The following is a 13,087-nucleotide window of genomic DNA, read 5'->3' as shown; positions in this document are numbered from 1 at the left end:
GTGCCAAATAGGAAAACACCAATTGCCTACCTAAACTTAATATACTCAAAATTCATGGTTACAATCTTTTACAGCGACGGGGGCTCAAAATTTGAGCATGTACATATTAGGGATTCACAATAGAGGACAAGATGTGAGAGGTTAATATCACGAGGAGATCTAACCATCCACAACCGAAGTTTGTTGTTCATCATCTGCTACAGGTTAGCATTTTGTAGAGTGCATGCGGTTGAAGGCCACGTGCCAATTTCTCCATGTGCGTTGAAGTGTCATGAACATGATTGTGCTACGAAGCACAATGCTCCATATTTGGTGATAGGAGGAGATCGCAAGCCACGCTATGTTCCATATTTGGTGATAGGAGGAGAGTGCAAGCCAAATGTCTTCGACGGGCATTGCAACACAAAATGTTGATTGCCGAGGACTAGAAACCAAACAACTCAAAGAAGGAGGACAAAAAAAGAAGTCGTCAAACTGTGTTAGCTGGTGCTAGTGAATAAATGGCAGTTGGCGAAGTCGAGGAAGGTGATGTTGTTACAGAAGGCACAAGCCTAGTCTTGGGGATGTATCTGGTGCACCGGGGCAATTTGTGCTACCGGTGCACCGGTCGCCCGTTGCACATTCAAAAATATTTGAAAAAAACCCGAAAAAAAATCTAGTGCATTGACACAATATCAACGCATGTTGTCACAAAAATTTAAATCAATATCTGAAACATTGGTCGAGATACAAAAATAATAAATTTGAGACTGAATAGTACATAACACGAGTTGGGCTTCAGTTTTGGCCCATTAGCACAGTGATGTCAAATTTGTCATTTTTTTATCTTGAGCATTGTTTTGAATTTTGATTTGAATTATCATGACAACATACATTGATGTTATGTCGATACACTAATTTTTTTCCAGATTTTTTTGAATGTGCAACGGGGTCCGGTGCACCGGTAGCACCAATTACTTTGGTGCACCAGATACGTTCCCACCTAGTCTTACCCTGTGGAAGAATCCACATGATCTTGACTTTTGTAGGAGCGAATAAATCATGGAGAGGCATGCCGCACCTGGAGGAGCGAATCAATATGTACCATCAACAAATAGCGATACACCATGCGATTACTTGCTCAACCGGCACATCCAACATAGAGAGACACGAAAGCTCACCTATTGAACATTGGAGGAAATAGCGAATGCTCTCGGCCCTCCCATGCACCCGTGGTAGGTGGAGCTTTGGGCTTTAAATTTTGTGCATAAAACTCCTTGAAAGAGTCCTGAAATTTTGCCCGTGTCTAGGGCTTCAATGCTCACCATCAGATTCATGATTCAGCGGTCGAGGAGCTCTCATAACATGGAAGCATGGGAGGGCTGGGAGCTCCTGATATTTTCCTATGGACATGCAGCGGCATAGGGAGCAGGACAAGCACTATCGTTCTTGCAAGTTGAGTATTTTCGTCATCTAAGTTGGTAGAAAAATATTTTTATTTTATACAAAAGCCGGTGTTGTCTGAATTCAAGACTTTTTTTTGACAACTAAAGTTCCTTCTTTATTCATTGTTGATAACACTTACATCTTTAAGTAAAAAAGGAAGAAGCTCATTAGGAGCCATTTCAATCCACTCACTGCAGAATTTAGATCTAACTACACTAGCTAATTCATGAGCAACAACGTTTGCTTCTCTAGGACAGAATTCAAACCGAATTGAACTAAACTCACATGCCAAGTGGTAACAATCATTAATGATGGCTGCTGCATTGCCCGCATACTGACCGTCCTTGGTCATAATCTATATTTGTTCTAAGCTGTCGGAATTAACAACAAGCCTGTTACACCCTGCCGAAGAAGAGAGTTGTAAACCAAATTTAAGAGGCAATGCCTCTGCGGAAAGAGGATCATAACATGACTCTATTAGTTTGTTCCCAGAAACAATAAAGTGACATCTGTCATCTCGTATGACTTCTTCCATAGCTCCATGTAGCGCGTCATAGTCGAAGGCAGCATCTACGTTCAGCTTAACAAAGCCATTAGGTGGGTTTCTCCATCCGTCCTTCTTTAGTACTGCCTTTGGGTCACATGCAAAATTTGAGCATCACTCACATTTTGTTCCTTTTTAGGGCAATCCACATTTTATTCAAAACTGGTCGGACTTGAGTGAAATCCAAATGTCAATTTTGGGGAAACACCCGGGACCCAGCCTCTACATCCCAGCCCGGCGTGGCCCAGCAACCTGACTAGCCTTCGACGCTGCCCGTTCCGGCTCCCCACTCTTCGGTCCCAGACTCCCAGTTCCATCCCCATCAGTTCCATCCCCATTTGCTGCATTCGAAATTCCCCATCCCAGATGCCCAGCACTCTCCGCCTAACCAATCTCCACATATGAGGAAGAAGAAGGCGGCGGCGGCGGCGGCGCCTGTACCCGCGGCTGCCAAGACGAAATCGGCGGCAGCGGTGCCCGCGGCTGCTAAGAAGAAGCCCCTGGCGGCCAAGAAGAAAGCGGCAGCGGCCGTACCCGCGGCCAAGAAGAAGGCGGCGGCGGCGGCCAAGAAGCGCGCATCCGGTGGAACGGCCGGGTGCAGGCCACGGAAACGGGCACGGGATGACAACGGCGACGGCGATCTCATCAGCAACCTTCCGGACGCCGTCCTCTGCACCATCATCTCCCTCCTCCCCACCAAGGACGGCGCTCGCACGCAGGCCATCGCCCGCCGATGGCGCCCCCTCTGGCGCTCCGCGCCTCTCAACCTCGACGCCAAGAACCTCAGCACCAATGATTTCAAGCAGCCGCGCCGCCTCCAAGGGCGTCGACCGTCGACGGAATCCATCATCTCCAGGATCCTCGCCGACCATCCTGGCCCTGCCCGTCGCTTCGACTTCCGATTACCCTGCATCTCCCCAACAAAAAGAGAGTACGCCAAGAGTGTTGCTCAGATCGCGAGCTGGTTCCAGTCTCGGAGCCTCGACAACCTTGAGGAGCTCCATATCCACTTCCCAATCTTGCGACTAGTAGGTCCGAACCCCCTGCTCTCATCTGTGCTCCGCTTCACATCAACTCTTGTCGTGGCCACTGTTGGCTACTGCGATGTCTCAGATGAGATCGCTCCTTCATTGAATTTCCCCATCCTCAAGCATCTCACTCTGCGTTACGTTAACATCTCCGTGGATTCATTCCATGGTGTTCTTTCCGCCTGCCATGTGTTGGAGACCCTATCTCTGGATGGAAATTCTTATAATGGCTCCCTCCACATTAGCTCGCGAACTCTTAGGAGCATCTGCTTCAGTAATTGTCATATGGGTAAAAGCGAATTGGTTATTGAGGACACCCCTCACCTTGAAAGGCTGCTTTGTCCATGGTTGGACGGCGAGGCTATCCGGGTAAGCAGGGCACCTAAACTGGACATATTGGGCCCTTTGTCACCTTGCATCTCCAATATTCAGATTGCAAACCTAGTCTTTCAGGTAGAAGTATCCTACTCAACTCTTGCACTTGGCATTCTTTCATATATTAGTTTTATGCTCATTCTTGTTTTACAGGGGTTGGTTCCAACCAGCTTCAACAATTTGATATGCACAGTGAAGGTTCTGGCTCTCGAGTTTTCTTGCGCTGATTTGGATGCGGTTCTTGACGTCCTCAGGTTCTTCCCCTGCTTGGAAAAGCTTTATGTTATGGTGAGTTTTTATACTTATTTGCTTGCTTTAAATGTCAAAATGAAAACTGATACTTGAAAAAGAACTGATTGACACGTAATTTATAGTCTAGTTAGGGACGAGGCGAATTGGTGCCTGAGCCCAGCTGATCCCGATATCATTGCATTACATTCTGGACTCGGGATCCGGGAAAATAGCCCTGACACGTCTGCCGTTGGAGTTTAGAAAATGTGGATAGCCGACGAATATGGACGGAACAGTGCTGCGTACGTGGGGCCGAGGGACGTGGGTGGGCTGACGGAAACGTGCGTGCCGTCTGGTCTGTGGACCAGGACGTCGGTGGTTTTCCCAACGCATGGATCAAATAAGCATGGGAAAGCTGAGCCGTCGCACAACAGCGCCGTTCCAAACAAGCATGATGTGGGTCAGTCTGGAAACCCTTGCGGGCACGTGTCTTCGACCGGTGCCGACCGACCCTCCTTAGAGCTGTATTACAGCAAAAAGAGCGTTTTTGCCTATTTTTGGAAAAATCACAGTCGGAACAAAACATTTTTTTTTCGAACCGGGCTATACCCCTTTCCATTGCAAATGAACGGAAATACAGAGTTCAGAAACATGTCAGGAGGAGGGAAAGAGGTAAAGCGAGTCCGGGCACTGCCAGGAAACCCACTACATTCGCCCGCCGTCGAAACGAATGTCATGGGGCGAAAACCTAGACAGCACCGAATATCCACGGCAAACACCCAAAAGTACAGACCGAGACATGAGACATTCGCAAAAGAACCAACACGCCACCACATGATCGTACGGTCGCCCAGCTCCAGCCAACGAGGTATTGCAGCCCTTCAATCTCCTCCGATCGCCACCCTCGCCGCATTGCACATCTCCATCATGCGCATTGTGCTCGACCTGATCATCTCAGCACCGCTTCGCAGCTCCTTGGCGCCCTCCTCTTCCTGCAGTCCTGTCCAGTACAGTAGGAAAGAACACATGGAGAAAGCAATCTCAAAAGGTGTTTTGATAATCTTTTTTTCGAATGTAGCTCGATTTCGAGCTAGCCAAATGGCCCAGCAAGCAGCAGCCAAGCCCACCGTATAGTACTTTTGTCCATCATGAAGAAAAGTGTGGCACCAAGCAAAATATTGCCAGTAGCTATTCGGGCACATCTCAGTACCCAGAACCATCCCAACGCATCTCCAGATCACTTTAGCAACAGGGCAAGTAAAAAACAGATGTTGGGAGTTTTCCAACTCATTACAGAAAGAACATGTGGGATTCCCAGTCCATTTCCTCGTTCTCATAACTTGTCTAGTGAGCACAGCGTCCTGGGACAGTTGCCACATGAAGATTTTGATTTTGAGAGGGATCTTGGCTCTCCAAATCCATCTATAATGGCAACCACTAAGAGGGTTTTCAAGCCATTTATATACAGATTTAGTGGAGAATTTGCCATTGCTATTAAGCCCCCAGTAGACCCTGTCCACACCCTGACTCAACTGGATATTATTGATTATTTTGTTTATTTCCTCCCATTGACGAGATAATTCAGGGGTGAGTCTTCTTCTAAAGAAAGAGTGGACGTCCACAGACTTGAAACTATCAATAGTGCAATCCTGATAATTGCATATCTCAAACAGCGAAGGGTAGAGGGTCTGAAAAGGACTCAACCCGTTTATGGAATCTTTCCAGACTCTAACAAGGTCACCAGATCCCAAATGAATTCTCCTACCTACCAAATAGATATCTTTGACTTTAAGCAGGGCTTTCCAACAGGGGGAATCAGAAAATCTGGGCTTTACCGACGCCACAGATTTATTAGTCAGGTAACGCGCCCGAACAATATCTTGCCACATACCCGTTTGGGTCTCTAGTTTCCACCACCATTTGACCATCAAACTAACATTCTGCTTGTGTAAATCCTTTACACCCAGGCCACCCTTATCTCTGGATCTACAGATCCTATCCCATCTAACCAGATGGTACCTCCTCTTCTTATTGCAACCTTGCCAGAAAAACTTTCTTCTGTGTTTGTCTAAACGCTCAATGAAAGTTTTATTCATGAGCCACATAGACATATGATATAAGGACAGTTGAGTGACTACCGAGTCCAGTAAGGTCAGCCTCCCCCCCATCGAAGCTGCATTGCCTATCCAGGCTTCAAATTTTTTCATATATTTCGTAACAATGAAATCCCAATCTGAATTTCTAAGGTTGGTATAGCTGACAGGCATCCCTAGGTACTTAATGGGGAAACTGCCCACTTCGCAACGAAATAGGTCTGCATACATTTTCACCACATTATCATCGCCTCCCACAGTGAGGATCTCACTTTTCTGGAAGTTCACCTTAAGACCAGACATCAATTCAAATATATGGAGAAGCATTTTCAAGTTAACAGCTTTGTCAATGTCATGCTCCAGGCATATGATGGTGTCGTCCGCATACTGAAGAACTGCTACTCCATTAGGAATTAAATCAGCGGCCAGCCCCACTATCAGGCCACTTTTTTGGGCATTTGTAATCATTTTAGCCAAACAGTCCACAGCTAAATTGAACAGGAAAGGGGAATGGGGGTCACCTTGCCGGACCCCTTTCGCACTTTGAAAGTAAGGACCAACTTGGTTATTCAACTTAATGCTCACAGTCCCATTGTGCAGGATACTTCTAATCCACCCGCACCATTTTTCGTTAAAGCCTCGGAGCTTATGACACTCGAGAATAAAATCCCAGTTGACTTTGTCGCAAGCCTTCTCAAAATCAAGTTTCAGAATCACCCCCACTCTCTTTTTCACATGAGTATAGTTAAGAATTTCATGCAGAGACATCACCCCGTCCATGATGTTCCTATTTTTCACGAAAGCGTTCTGGGCCCTATTTATGAGCTTATCAGCATATTTTTCAACTCGCCTATCTAGGACCTTAGTGATAAGTTTGTACGGACATCTCAGGAGGCAAATCGGCCGGAACTGTTGAATCTTGTCTGCGCCCACGGTTTTGGGGAGAAGAGTAATCACTCCATAATTAAGGCGCTGTACGTCCAATTTCCCTTTATGAAAGTGTTCAAACAGGAGCATAATATCATCCTTCACGATATCCCAACACACCTGATAGAATTCAACAGGGATGTTGTCCGGCCCGGGTGCTCTATTGTGTGCCATATCAAACAGAGCTTCCTTAACTTCAGTCTCCGTAAAGACCCGACACAAATCAGCATTATGCTCCACATCAAGTTTTTCATTAATGGTCCAAGTATCAGGATCCATATGGAACTCATTGTCGGGTGCAGGTCCGAAAAGGTTTTTGTAGTACTCTGTTGCATGAGCAATCAAATTACTAGTCCCTTCTATTTCCACATCCCCAACTTTCAGGGAATGGATCGTGTTTTTCCTTTTACGCCCGTTCGCAATCTTATGATAGTAGTTAGTATTGAGATCCCCTTTCAGCAGCCATCTTTCATGAGATTGCTGTAACCAAAAGATCTCTTCGTTTACCAAAAGCTCATGCAGTTCCATACTAATATCCATTTTGTTATTGTACATCTCAGGGGATAGGGGGCCATTTTCTTCCAATTCTTCCAACAAGGCTAACTCCAACCTGAGCTCTTCTTTCCTTCTCTTGTCATGACCATACTTATTGGATCCCCACCCTTTAAAGTAATTCTTAAACCTCTTAAGTTTGATATTTAAGATATCAACAGGGTCCGAGGAGTGTACTTTCCTCGACCAAATCCTACTCACAGTAGGAAGGAAGTTTTCATCTTTAACCCAAGGAATGTTGAAACGAAACTCACGAGGCTTAGGAGCTTCACGCCCCTCTTCTCCAGCAGAGAGAAGTAAAGGATTATGGTCTGAGATTTCCCGAACCAACTTCCTGACAGATGCCATAGGAAACAGATCCTCCCATCCTTCAGACATCAAGATGCGATCCAGTTTTTCCAGGGTAGGGTGAGCTTGGTTATTAGACCAAGTATATTTCCCCCCACTGGTATAAATCTCTCTCAGGGCCAAGGCATTGATGATGGAATTGAAGATGTCAGTAGCTCTATTATTCTGCATCTTTTTATTTTTCTCATCACCATGGCGCAAGACATTGAAATCACCCCCTACAATATAAGGCACAGTCATGCTACTACAACTAGCAGCCAGTTCTATTAGAAATTCCTCTTTAAACTCCTCATGGGCTGCCCCATAGACCACCAGCAGGCCCCAATCAGCTTTCTTCTTCTTATCGTGCAGGTTTAACTGCAAAATATATTTCCTTTTTGTACAGGAGGTGATTTCCATAGTATCTTGTCTCACTCCTCCTAAGATGCCACCAGATTTCCCCACAGATGGAATCCATTCCCAATGGAAAAGACCACAAGGGTCAATTCTCCTAATGCATTTAGGAGTAAAATGTTCCTTCATAGTTTCTTGCAAACCAATAAAATCCAGAGAAGTCGGAACAAAACATAAACTGAAACACACAAAACATTAACATTAATTCAGTTTGGCCGCCAAAGAGCTTTGTTCCACATCCAACTAGACATTACATTAATCCTAGTACAACATATCTAATACTGTAGTTGGGAAACACGCTTAAGAGTCCCTCACCCTTCCTTCATGTCGGCCCTAAAGAACACCGGAAGGGACTAATTGGCACTGCGAAAGAACATAGCGACGACATACAGAAGTAGAACGGTAAGCATGATGTTGATGGCTGCAAGCCCCTGGGATACAGAAACAGCTGTGATGGCGGAGACCGGCCTGAGGACTTGATTCACCGTGACGGGTTGCGCCCGCGTGGCTTGCTGGTTCTGGTTATGAGGATGAGCTATGTGCACCACAGGGTTGCTCTGGTGTCCATGTCCCGCCATGGGGACACACAGCTGGGCGTTTGGGTACCAGGCGGCTTTAGCTGGACATGAGCAATCTTGAGCGTGGTCGTTCTTCTGACGTACTTGTGCTGGAATTCGAAGAACCGACACTCGCGTGCCCGAAAAATCAGATCGACAAGGTCAGCTCGACATCTAAGAGGGGCAGATGAGATCAGAAAGTATAATGATTGCATGGGACAGATTTACTTACGTCATAGCGGAAGCACTTGTAGAAGCGATGCCCGGCCCATTTTCCCGTCCCTGTGACCTTGGTGTTAATCTCCGCCCCGCAAAAAGGACATGGGATGAGAGGAAGAAGATGGTCTGGCCTCTGGCGGCACAGGAAGAAATGAAGAAGACGTGTCAGACATGGCGGCCGGAGTGGGCACTCGATGTAGAGGACGAGATGAAATGGGGATTTTTTTGGTTGGGTGCGGCTGGATGTGGAAGACGAGTCCGGTGGGCGGTGGGTAGGTGCATTTAAAGCCAGCCTTCCTAGTTGCCGTTTGCAGTCCGTCTGCTGGACTGGGTCAGCATGGCTCAGATATGTTGCCGAGCCATCGGGCTTCTGCTTGTTCCGCATCGCAGCCGTGACGCGCCGTTGCAAATGAATGCGTCCTACCGTTCATTGCGAAAAGGAAATATATGACTGCAGAATACACTGGATGGCATGAATCCGCATGAGAATCGTTGGTGTAGATTACGGGATCATCTGAGCCCGGGCTCAGAAACGAATTTTCCGCAATTACTTTAACATCATCTTTTAAGTCTTCTTTCCTTTTACAGTGGAATGAATACTTAGAGACAGACACTATAGGAAAAATAAATGAAGCCGAGTATGAAACATACTCGGCGAACACCGTTTTAACCTCGGCGACGTGTAAGCCAAGTGTTACACTCGGCTTAGCCTACTTGGCTTAATGTGTATTTGGTACTCCAAAAACAATTGATTGACATGTATAATCTAGTCTAGTTGGCAATTACTTTAAAGTTTTAAAATATGTATCTTATAAGTCTTATTTCCTTTCCAGTGGAACAAATACTTAAACACAGAGATGAACAATGTGCGTCATTATGACCCACAAGATCCAATCAAATGCCTTGAGACCCATCTCAAAACACTAGTCTTGAAGAATTACAAAGGCGACAAGCAAGATGTTAGCTTTGCCAAGTTCTTTGTTCTGAATGGGAAAGTGCTAAATGAGATCAAATTTGGCGTGAGTGAGAAGTTCAACGAGAAATGGGTGGCTGATCAACACAGGCTGCTAGGAGTGGAAAGTGAAGCTTCTCCAGACCTTGAGTTTAAACATTGTTCATACTATTTTCGCCATTCAGATACCCATGACTTGTCAATTGCCGATCCCTTCAACAACTCTTTTCTAGCTGAAGATGATGCCCTTCCAGTGATATCATGTTCTTCCAGTTCTGACGAGGATAGCACCTGAAGACCGTGTTGTCTTTTGCTCGTTTTTATGGTGCCGATGCCTGAATATTATGTTGCTTCAGTTCAATGCTTGTTCTCTGTTTGTAGTTTGATGTTCCTTTGTAATTCCCAGGATGGTATGTCATGGAACTAGTTCACTCTCAAAAGTTGTAACTGTGAGCTAGTAAACTCAGGATCAAACTCCTCTCTTAACATGTCTTTTGTCTGAGAAAGGACTACTCAGGTTTCTCCGTTTCTGTCAGCAATGCATTCTTGGTGGTCAGATGTTGCACCACTCGAAATCAGAAACTCATGAAACCTCTCAGTAGCTCTTTTTCACACAAGCAAAAGTTCGACTTGCTACTGACTTTTTGGTTCCCTTTCAGTTCGATGTGCTTAAAGCGAGAATAAAGTGGTTGCAGAGATGCATATTTAGTTCCACACATTTAACAGATAACAATAGTGGCAATATTCATTGTCCATGTGATTTCTTTTTCTCTTCATTCAGTAAGGTTTAGGGCGAATAATATGCAAAGTCCTCATCTCCAGATACTGGAATCATTGAGACACATAGCAATTTTCTTAAGCAGGGCTGAATATTTGGTTCCCCAACTTCCACAGGTAATAAGGACAAGAATCAAGATTCATGGTCCATGTGAAATATTTTCCTCCATCTTATTCAGTAAAGTTTATGGTGAATAATATGCAGACATCTCCAGATACTGAAATCATTGCTTTGTACATATTCAAGGTGATGCTAGTAAGATGTTGCAAATGTAGATTATATTTAGGCAAATCTGGTGTTGTATGAGTTGGCATACTAAAATGTAGGAAACACATCCTCTGTGAACTTGATTTCCTTGTGCAGCCAGTCTAGCATTTTGCATTACGCTGTTTTAGAAACATTTGACAGCATCTGATTTCAGAAAACAAGTTCAGCTAGAAATTCCCAGCATTGTTTCAAACCGACCACTGATTAAGGAAGAAGGAAGTGGTCCAGCGCCGGGCGTCCGTCGAGGCCTTTGCCGTCGTAGTGAGAGAGGAACTCCCCCACCGTGATGCTCCTGTACAACGGCGGCGCCGACGAGGACACCTGTTCCTCGATGGGGCCGTACACCGCCGTCGTCGTCCTCAGGTCGGCATTGAAGAACGCCGCCACCGAGATCCTTGCCCTGTCCCTGCTCCTGTTGGCTACCACCCGGTGCTCCACGCTCTTCAGCCTCCCGTTGCTCACCAGCTGGAGCAGGTCGCCGACGTTGATCACCAGAGCGCCAGGCACCGGAGGGACGTCCACCCACACCGACCGCTTCTCGCCGCCGCTGCCACCGTCGACGAGCACCTGGAGGCCGGACATGTCGTCCTGGAGGAGCACGGTGAGGAACGCCGGGTCGGAGTGCCGGCTGGTGCCGAGGGTGAGGTGCGGCTGCGGGCACGGCGGGTAGTAGTTGCTCACCACGCTCAGGCCATCTACGCACCCCATCTTCTCCAGCCGATCCGGCGCCAGCCCCATGGCCTCCGACACCAGCTCCAGCACCCGCACGGCGAGCCGCCGCACCGCGTCGCCGTACTCGAGCAAGACGCCCCGCATGGAGGCGGGGAGCTCCTCCGGCTCCGGCGGGTCCGGGAACGCCTGGCAGAACAGGGTGTCGCGCCAGTTGGCCGCCGGCGACTGGAACAGGTCGAAGTTGGAGTTGAACCGGACCTTCTTGGCGAGGTCCCGGGTGTAGTGCGGCGTCTTGGCCTCGGCCGGCGACTCGTGGAACCGCCGCACGGACGCGACCATCTCAGCAAGGAGGTCAGCCGGCACGTCGTGGTTGACCACCTGGAAGAAGCCCACCGTCTCGGTCGCCGCCCGCACCTCGCCGACCACTTCGGATCGGCGGCCCGAGAGGTCGATGACCGGGATAGTGGCGGTGGAGGAAGTGGCGAGGGAGTCGGGAGGGTGGTGGAAGATGGGCAGGATGGTGGTGACCCCGGCGTCGACGAGGCCCTTGACGCCGGCCTTGGTGTCGTCGAACGCCTGAAGCTCCCGGCGGCGGTCGTAGCCAGCTGTACCTTTAGTGGCGGTGGACATGGCGCCGGCAGCGGTACTCTGTGGGGGATTGGGGAATCAGGAGTATTGGCCCGCGTGAGAGTTCGTAGGTTGCTTTGATTGCTGCTGTGCTTCGATCAATCGGTGATGTGTTGTCGGATATGAGAGCACGCCTCCCACGCGCGTGTACGTCGACTGTCATCTATAGTAGCACAGCAATATCACGTCTGGACGATCCTATGCGCCGGCCGACCGGCGCGAGAGTCTGGCCGGTTGCCACTCAGTCGTCCGATTGAGGTAATGAAGACCGTCTGATTCCTCTTCCCACGAACATGTCACTCTCTCCTTTCTCGTCCAATCATTCCTATCCTCTCACCTCGCACCAACCGCTACACTACTCCTCTCGCTCTCCCTCGCCTCACCCAACGATGCAGCGCTTGGTCGCGGCGACGTGCATCAGCAGGTCGTCGTTTGTCGCGGTCGTGAGGCTATTGCCGCCGCAGCAATGCGCGCGTGCAGTACGATGTCGCTGCCATCCTAGCAATCTGGGTGGCCCGTCGTAGCGTTGCCGAGCATGGTCGTAGCAAACTGTGTTGCTGGTTGCAACATCCCATGGTGCCCGTCGTAACATCTCTGGTGCATGTCGGGTGGTCATCGTGGCGTCGCCAGACATGGTCGTAGCGATCCCGACGGTCGTTACAGCTCCGCCACGATCTGTGTCGTGGAAGTGTCACGATGGATGTCCTCATAGAAGGACTTAGTTGCGGAACCATTGCGACGAGTTAGCTTAAAGGGGTTAAAACGAGACAAAGGACACGAGGATTTATACTGGTTCGGCCCCTTGCGGTGAAGATAAAGGCCAACTCCAGTTGAGGTGGTATTGCTAGAGTTTCGATTACCATGGAGTGAATCTGCTTTGCCTTGCTCTCGACTTGATGTTTCTTGCCCTAAGCCGCTGCCGGGTCGTCCCCTTATATACACGGGTTGACGCCCTGCGCCTACAGAGTCCCGGCCGGCTCATATAACGTGTCCGGCTCGATGACGTATCTTACATACCTTACATTACAAGTCTATACGTACATGACGGTTTATACTTACGGGCTTTAAGCCGCCTCTGGGCTTGGGCCTCTTACAAGCC

General features: G+C 48.1%; 2 protein-coding genes across 2 annotated transcripts; one reads left to right on the top strand and one right to left on the bottom strand.

Annotated features, from left to right (window-relative positions):
- The first annotated feature begins 2,236 nt into the window (after positions 1–2,236).
- LOC125548056 (F-box/LRR-repeat protein At1g52650-like) lies at positions 2,237–10,226 on the top strand. The gene is made up of 3 exons (XM_048711751.1): positions 2,237–3,450; positions 3,526–3,660; positions 9,526–10,226. Exons 1-3 carry the CDS (start codon positions 2,371–2,373, stop codon positions 9,937–9,939), a joined length of 1,629 nt encoding a protein of 542 aa, XP_048567708.1. The 5' UTR covers positions 2,237–2,370; the 3' UTR covers positions 9,940–10,226.
- Positions 10,227–10,761: 535 nt separating this feature from the next.
- LOC125548068 (DIBOA-glucoside dioxygenase BX6-like) lies at positions 10,762–12,106 on the bottom strand. Its single transcript, XM_048711758.1, has one exon. The coding sequence runs from the start codon at positions 11,989–11,991 to the stop codon at positions 10,894–10,896; it is 1,098 nt and encodes a 365-aa protein (XP_048567715.1). The 5' UTR covers positions 11,992–12,106; the 3' UTR covers positions 10,762–10,893.
- Positions 12,107–13,087: the final 981 nt, after the last annotated feature.

This window comes from Triticum urartu, chromosome 1 (assembly GCF_003073215.2).
Source record: "Triticum urartu cultivar G1812 chromosome 1, Tu2.1, whole genome shotgun sequence".
In the NCBI taxonomy this organism is placed as follows: Eukaryota; Viridiplantae; Streptophyta; class Magnoliopsida; order Poales; family Poaceae; genus Triticum; species Triticum urartu.
The sequence above is the reverse complement of the archived record's forward strand: the minus strand, read 5'-3'. Positions and strand labels throughout refer to the sequence as shown.